The sequence below is a fragment of the Arachis hypogaea genome, chromosome 4 (genome assembly GCF_003086295.3).
Source record: "Arachis hypogaea cultivar Tifrunner chromosome 4, arahy.Tifrunner.gnm2.J5K5, whole genome shotgun sequence".
In the NCBI taxonomy this organism is placed as follows: Eukaryota; Viridiplantae; Streptophyta; class Magnoliopsida; order Fabales; family Fabaceae; genus Arachis; species Arachis hypogaea.
In genome coordinates, this window is record NC_092039.1 from 14637417 (window position 1) to 14645734 (window position 8318).

General features: G+C 32.9%; 1 protein-coding gene across 1 annotated transcript; it reads right to left on the reverse strand.

Moving 5' to 3' along the window:
* Nucleotides 1-214: 214 nt before the first annotated feature.
* On the reverse strand, nucleotides 215-3886 carry LOC112794675 (uncharacterized). Its single transcript, XM_025836660.1, has 4 exons — nucleotides 1581-3886; nucleotides 1186-1497; nucleotides 990-1095; nucleotides 215-886 (listed from the first exon to the last, which is right to left on the reverse strand). The coding sequence occupies exons 1-4, from the start codon at nucleotides 3884-3886 to the stop codon at nucleotides 215-217; spliced, it is 3396 nt and encodes a 1131-aa protein (XP_025692445.1).
* Nucleotides 3887-8318: the final 4432 nt, after the last annotated feature.

The following is an 8318-nucleotide window of genomic DNA, read 5'->3' on the forward strand; positions in this document are numbered from 1 at the left end:
ATACATACCTCATTCTGGAATAAATGTAAATAAATAAAAAATGGAAGAAGTGGAAAAAAGCTTTAATTAATTAAAGCTGTGAATCTAGTGAAGAGTTCATTGAAATACAAAAATGCAAACCGTGATATAACCAGCCAACTATATACAAAAACTGATTGATAACTTATTAAACACACAAATCTTTTTTAAAAATTATGTTCTACAATCTCATGTTTCATTCTGCAACATCATTAATATTTTCAGATACATTGTCTGTGGGATCTTCTGTATCATCATCCCTTATCAACTGTAACTCTCCAATGTCCTCTGTCGTTGACATGTTTAACCCTGGCTGTGGAGAGAAACCAACTTCAGCTTCTTCATTCTCTTCTCCCATATCATACAAGTCTCGTGGCTTCACATGAACAACAACACTCCAACCTTTATCTACTTCATCGTCCACATAGTATACAAGATGAGCCTCTGATGCCAATATGTATGGTTCATCGTCTTCTCGATCACCATTGTGTATTGAACGAGAGAAGTTAACACTAGTAAGACCCAAATGATCTTTTTTTATTCCTCTAGTAGTAGTCGTATCCGCCCAAATACACTTGAACAGCACAACTGAGAACCGACTACTGTAATTCAATTCAATTATTTCTACAATTTTGCCATAATATGGAACACTACCAATAGCCACTTTTTGGTCACGCATGCTTGCATAACTTCGTGTATTAGACGAGACATATACTCCACTATTTTGGGTTTTCATTCCTTCATCCTTTGCCATAGTTCTAAACTTATATCCGTTGACATTGTATGCCCCATAACGCCTTGCTTGCAGTTTGGGTCCACATGCAAGACATTTAATCTCATTTGAATATTCAGTGCTCTCCATCGGAACCTGACACCATATAACAGCCATTCTTACATGCATCAAAATTAAAGTATTATAGTATGTTTCACGGTATCATTTGACCTTGGCATAATGCTTAATGTATGCTAACCTTCTGCTTGAACCACTGAACAAATTCCTTGTGCACGATACTGTCTATTTTTGATTGCGACCTTGTTTGACCTCGCAGCATTCTCTTTGTTTTTTGTCTAAATGAACTATTTCAAATAGCATAACATTATTCACTAATAGTGAAAGGCTTAACAGATTTATCTCCGAGAGTTGAAATTTAACATAAGATCACTTACTCAATAAATTCCGAAACAGCCTCGCAGTTGACTAGCACGTGACGATGTGCTTGATGTTGTTCCATCTGGCTTAGCTTAAAATGAGTTGCAGCCCCTACCTCCTTTCCAATTTTCGGGAACATCGTTTCACATGCATCAGGGATCACTCCACTAGGTTGATCGTCAACTCGCACCGGTCGAGTCATCCTTGTCTCAATGTCATCCAGATATCTCGAACAAAAGGTTAGAATCTCCTCAGATAAGTATCCCTCTGCAATTGATCCTTCTGCTTGAGCCCTGTTGCGCACAAATTGCTTCAAACGTCCCAAATACCTTTGAATGGAAACCATGTCATATAAGTATTATAATTTATTAATGAAATCGCATGTTGTGCTAAGGTTTACATAGGAACTAACCTCTCTATTGGATACATCCACCGATAGTGTACTGGACCACCAATTTTTACTTCTTCTACAAGATGCACGATAAGGTGTACCATGATTGTGAAGAATGATGGAGGCAAAATCATCTCCATACGACATAGGGTATGAACAACATGATTTTGGAGTTCATCGAGTTGAAGAGGGTTAATGGCTTTCCCATAGAGTGTTCGGAAAAATGATGAAAGATCGGCAATTACGGTAGCCACATTGGCAGGCAGTGCATTCTTGACCAGAATTGGAAACAAATGTTCCATCAGAACGTGACAATCATGACTTTTCATACCATACAACTTACGCTGTCGCAAGTCAACACAACGCGTAATATTGCTGGAATAACCATCTGGAAAGATTACATGTTGAAGAGTCTTTAGAAATATATCCTTTTGTGCATTTGACATGGTAAAAACTGCAGAAGGATATTTTCCACCCTCGCGCGGCCACAACTCCGGCCTTATGCCCATGTTTTGTAAATCCTTTCGAGCTTTCAGGTTGTCCTTTGACTTTCCACTATCATTTAATATAGTGAACACTATGTTATCGCAGACATTTTTTTCTATGTGCATAACATCTAGGTTATGACGTAGCATATTTTCTTTCCAGTATGGGAGTTCAAAGAAAACACTCTTCTTCTTCCAATTTGATTCACCCATGTTGCCATCTTCACCATTGCGTCTCTTTTGTCCTGTGACATTTGTCATCTTTCCGAATGACACGTGAACATTTGATTGTTGTCCTAGGATATCTGTTCCAGACAACATCTTTGGAGGATCCCTGTTTTCTACTTGCCCGTCGAATCTTAGCTGGTCCAATCTCCATTTATGACCCTGACTTAAAAAACGACGATGACCCATAAAACACCATTTTTGACTATACGTCAGTCGATGTGCCTTAGCATCAAAATTGCAAATAGGACATGCTAACCCGCTGTGCGTATTCCACCCTGATAAGTTTCCCAATCCTGGAAAATCGCTAATAGTCCACATCAATGCCGCAAACATCTTGAAAGTGCTTTTCTTGTTAGCGTCGTACGTTTCTACCCCTTCCCATAATTGCTTCAATTCATCAACTAGGGGCTGCAAGTAAATATCTATGTCATTTCCTGGCATTTTAGGCCCAGGAATAATCATAGATAGTATAAATGAGGTCTGTTTCATACAAAGCCATGGAGGAAAGTTGTACAGGATAAGAATAACCGGCCAAACAGAATACTTTGTGCTCATGTTTCCAAAAGGATTAAATCCATCACTAGCTAAGGCCAGGCGAACACTACGTGGGTCAGATGAAAATGAAGGATTCTTCTGGTCAAATTGTTTCCAAGCAATAGCGTCCCTAGGATGCCTCAAAAAACCATCGCAATTGTGACCCTCCTTATGCCACAACATTTCTTTAGATGTTTTGCTGCACATGAATAACCGTTGTAGTCGCGGTATGAGCGGAAAGTACCGAAGAGTCTTTGCTGCTATTGGTTTCCCATTTCTCTTGACTTGAGATTTAAGCTTGAGAATAGAACCCTTCCGCGTCTTTTGCTTCCATCTTGAAGTCCCGCATCGTTTGCACTTTGTCAATTCTTGATCATCCCCCCGGTATAACATGCAATCGTTTGGGCATGCATCTATTTTCTTGTATTCAATACCCAACTTCCTAATCGTCTTTTTTGCCTCATAGAATGTTGTTGGAAGTTTAGCATGCTCGAAAGCCTCTCGCAACAAATCTAGGATCATTGACATCGCCTTGTCACTAACACCACACATGCACTTTATATGGTAAAGCTTTACTAGAAATGATAACTTCGAGTACTTCGAGCATCCAGGATATAGTTCTTGCTCTCCGTCTGCAAGTAAATCATTAAAATTCCTCGCCCCGCGACTTGGCCCGTCATATAAGTTTGGAAATTCTTGTTCATCATTGTCAATATCTTCATCCATTCTGGTGTCATCAGCGACGTGTGGAATTGAGAAATCAAATGCCTCATTGACCATTTGCGTCATTGGATTTAATTGGGAGAGTGGATTATCGTTTATGCTCGTACACCTTGTGCCCTCGTCAGAAGGTTTCTCGCCGTGACGAAACCAGACAGTGTATCCGGGGGGAAATGGCCTCATCAACAGGTGGTCGTACGTATCTTCTCTTGTTTGCATAAGTTGAAAACCACACTTTGGACATGGACATTTTATCATTCCATCAGACGATGCATTAGCAAATGCGAAGTCTAAAAAATTGTTCAATCCTTGATTATATGCTGCACTGCCTCGTGGCTCTAAAATCCACCTTTTATCCATATCTAATATAAATTAAAAAAGTTTTATAATTCCTAATTTAAAACATACGAACTATTGAAATTATATATATTTTTGTAAACAATGACAATATATTAGACACATAGCAAATTTAAAAAAACACTAGATAAATATTAACTTTAATTTATGTATACAACTCATACGGTCTGAATTTCCTCCACCATGTTAATTTTGTTTATTAAAATTTTTGAACGTGAATTTCAATAGATTCTTTCCAATTAGATTTCTTATTGGCTTATTTATGTAATAAAGTAAATTCACATCGTCATTATTATTTATTATTCTCCTAGTATCTACTATGACGCAGAATGTAAGTACGTTAATTAATAATACACAACACCAAATTCTTTTATATATTTAGTTATGGTTTATTTATTTTATTGGTCACTATTGTTTCGTAAAATTTTTAATTAGGTCCCTTTACTTTTTTTTAATTGAGTCTCTCCACTAATTTTTTTTTGATCAAATAAGTCCCTTTTAATAGTAATTGGCTTAATTTTATAAAGACCTATCTAAAAAACAAAGAACTGGTATAAGGACATAAATAAAAGGAAAAAAACTGTACCCAATTTAAAACAAAGCGTTTATCTAATTCACATGAATTCGCTGATTATTATAGGTTTTACTAATTTTTTTTATAATTTTATTATCATTATTAACGTTTTTTTATTATATTTTAACAATTTGTACTTTTATTAAATTTGTTATAATTTTTTAGTAATGTGAATTACTGATTTTGTTAAAAACACAGAATAAATAACAAAAATCGATTAAAAGGTAACAATAGGTCACAAGTAACATAAGTCGGTTAAATTATGTAAAAAGAAAATAATACTGTGAATTTTAGAACAATTATAAGTTTGTTTGTGTTTGATTTTGTAAAATTTATAAATGAAACTCCTATGCATAATTTAATATCCTAATTTTTTCATAATGGGTGAAAATTTTCAAATAAAAAATGATAAATTAAATAAAAAATTAAGTATGATTACTAATAAAAATATAACTTATAAAAAATTAGAACCTAAAATATCTATGAAAATAAGATTATTGAGAGTACTAAAAAAGAGTACTAATTTAATTTAATTTTTTATAATGTAATAATCCTTTATTAATATTTACTACAAACAGAATATTCAATATTAGAAACTTTTATGTGTTATTTTTAATTGGCTAAGTAAATAATATTATAAAATAAAATAAATTGACGTATTAAAATAGAGTACTATAAACTGAGAGAAAAAATAATATAAAAATATTATATCAAAAAGAATAAAAAATTAAGTAAAATACTACTTATATTTAAATAAATATTATTATAATTTAACTGTATAATTCTTTATGTATTAACTAATTATAATGCAATAACCCAATAAGTAATTAAAATTAATATTACTAAAAAACTAGGCATTCTACCAATAGTAATGTTAATCTAATATTAACGAACATAACGCATAATTTGTTATAATAAATCAAAAATTTTATTTATTTCGTTATTAAATATTTTAGGAGAAAAAGGTTTCATCTTAGGTAACCCTAACTTTGCGCCGTCATTACCAACCCTCCCATCGTTTCTACAATCCCATGGTGCCAAAGCATTTCCTATGGTCTCTTCCCTAAATCTAGCTGTGCTGATTTACGAAGCACACTTCCGGTCGCCGGAAATTGACCTGTTTTCGTCGCTCTCCACTGCAGTTCGATGTCTATGCTGGGACATGCATAGCCATTGATGGAGTCAAGTCATTCGCCCCTGTTTCGAGGTGATAAACCCCTATTTCGAGGTGATAATGGGTAGCAGCAGCCAGGAATTTGATACCCCATTCAACTTCCAACGTTCAACAGTTTAGGTAACTTTGTTTACAAATATTTTGTTTTGAATAATGGCCTCTAATAGCTTTGAATTTCATTGATTAACAATGTTAAGTTGACATTAGATACATGCAAACAAAAGGGATTCTAAGTTTTTGTGATGGGCGATAAAGATATTAGATTCAATCGGCCAGGATTAAAAGGTACCAGATATGAAATTGTATATGATTTGAGATACTAAGCAGAAATATAAACTGTTGGTTGATCAAACAGTTTGATTCTTACATTAAGTAAAAGGTATAAGTAGGATACAAATGGGTGACTACTTTTTGTGTAGATTTTACAAAGGCTTGCTTTGGTTTTATTTGTTCGTCGAGCTGTTGATTCAAAAATTGCTAATTTAGTTTTAAATTACTGATATATCTGAGATGGTCAAGATCTAGTTTTGATATCTATTCTAAACTGACTTGTTAATTTATAGATGTAAATCCTAACTGAAATACAGAATGATGCGATAGAAATATGTAACATAGTTATAAATAAAAAGTGTTCAGTTACTCTTTTAGTATATAGCTACCAAGTTAAAACTTGATTTGCTTAACTTAAAATACCATAACTAAGTAATTAAGATTTTTACCATATAAATTTGACTGCTTTATATTTTTGTACTCTGTTTTTTTTTTATTTTGTTCGTCATTATTGTCCAGCAAGTTACTTAAGAATTTTTTTTGTTGTTAATCAATAGGCATCTACACTACTTATAAGCTTCAGCTTCTTGTATTTGTTGTATTTAGAAGTACATAATAATTTATCCTTTTGTGGTTTTAGAATCATGGACTAACCACCATGTCAATGATAAAAAAAGGTTAAGTAAACACTATGTGTAATTTCTTGAGGGTGATGACTTACCGTGTTTGGACAAAATGGATGAGCAGAGGCGGTAGATTCTTCGTGCTTTTTATGTTGTATACCCAAGTAAGTGTACTTTCAATCCTTCAATAAAAAAAAGTAGATTTATGATACCATTCAAATGGGGGAACAATTCAACCAATTTTGATACCGAAACGAAGTAAAGTTTTTACATTACCCATATTTTAATAATCACCCATCCAAGAGAACAAATATATTGAAAGTTTAAATTTACCTTAACCCAAAATGCGTTTAACATCAGTTTTAGAGCTATTGATTAGTTAATTATAACTCTCTTGCTGATGATATCTGCATTTTTTGGCAAATTAAATTGGGTGTATGTAATTCTTAGCCAGGAAACAAACATCATTTGGGAGAATATATGTATATTATAAAAGTAAATAAATCCTCTAGCCAACATGTAATTGGTATATGATTAAAAGAGGTAAAATACAATCTAGACTTATAAGATTTTGTATGTATAAATTCAAAATTTAAAATAAATCTTGTGCATATTAATGATTTAAATACCATAAATCAATGCACAGAAAGCTTTTCCGCTTGGCATAGCAGAAAGAGATGAATAGGGGAGAGCATAAATTTTTCAATACACAACTTCTTGAGTTATTAATGAAAAGGTATGGTGAAAAACTAACCTGACACCTTGGACATTGAAAATTGAGAATATTGTAAACTAGCAGCATACAACTCTTCATATAGGCTTAAAGAATCCGGATTTTTATAACGGTTTAGATTTGGCTGACAAGATATTTTAAAAACTGATTTATGATATCTTAACCGCATGTTATTGTTATCATTAAAGAATATAGGAAAATTAGTTCATAAACATCTAAACAAATGGTTTGGTGTCAACAGTAACTACGTACCTTTTAAGTAGGTTTTATCTGTTATGGATTGTTAGAAAAAATAGCAATGTTATCGATTACAAAACTTAATTTAAATTTTTAAACCAATTGATGAGAATTGGTTTATTATGAATTTTTCATAATCTAAACCGTATTTTTTTTAAATTGAAATTGGCAAGATTTGGTTCAATGAAAAATAAAATTGATCTGACTACCAAGCCAATTCGAGCTTAACTCGATACTAGTAAGTATTTTTTCAATAATCATTATGTTGACCATAACAATTTTAGACTATCCTAAAAAAGGATTAGTGAGGACAGAATGACTCAATCACGTGTTGCATCGTTTCACAAGGACTTAACCTTTTTTAAATGGACGAAAAAATATAAAATCCTTCTTTTTTATGGTTTTTAATTCTTTTCTCTTTTACTAAGTGAGTTAAACCGTTGTAGTAGCGTTCGATTAATTTTAGGTATAGTCAATTTAATTAGAAAGATTAAAACTATTGTTTGCCGATGTTTACAGATTATTATAATTAGATAACCCTGTGTAAGATAAGATCTTGTATATTAGCAGCAAATCATAAATGTATAAGTAAAGATAATGAAATATCTGAGTTCGAACAATTACAAATAAATTCAATCTAAAAAGTCTCTGTCGTCTTCCAAAATTTTATTGGCATCACAATGCATGGCAAATTTAATTCTTTGGTTGGTGAACTCCACTAAGTCGTTTTTCGGGTTCACCCGCTTTTCTTCTAATCCCCTCCGTCGTTGTACATCGTTGCTCAGGATTCTTTCGTGTCCTCTTTGTCGTTTTAGAACCTGTTT

What these genes read in the sequence shown, in the direction of transcription:
- LOC112794675 (XM_025836660.1), bottom strand. Translation starts at nt 3,886, where the DNA reads ATGGATAAAAGGTGGATTTTAGAGCCACGAGGCAGTGCAGCATATAAT. An exon ending in TGGATGTATCCAATAGAGAG is followed by an intron (nt 1,498 to 1,580) that starts GTTAGTTCCTAT and finishes TTCCATTCAAAG; the next exon opens with GTATTTGGGACGTTTGAAGC. An exon ending in TTCAGTGGTTCAAGCAGAAG is followed by an intron (nt 887 to 989) that starts GTTAGCATACAT and finishes ATATGGTGTCAG; the next exon opens with GTTCCGATGGAGAGCACTGA.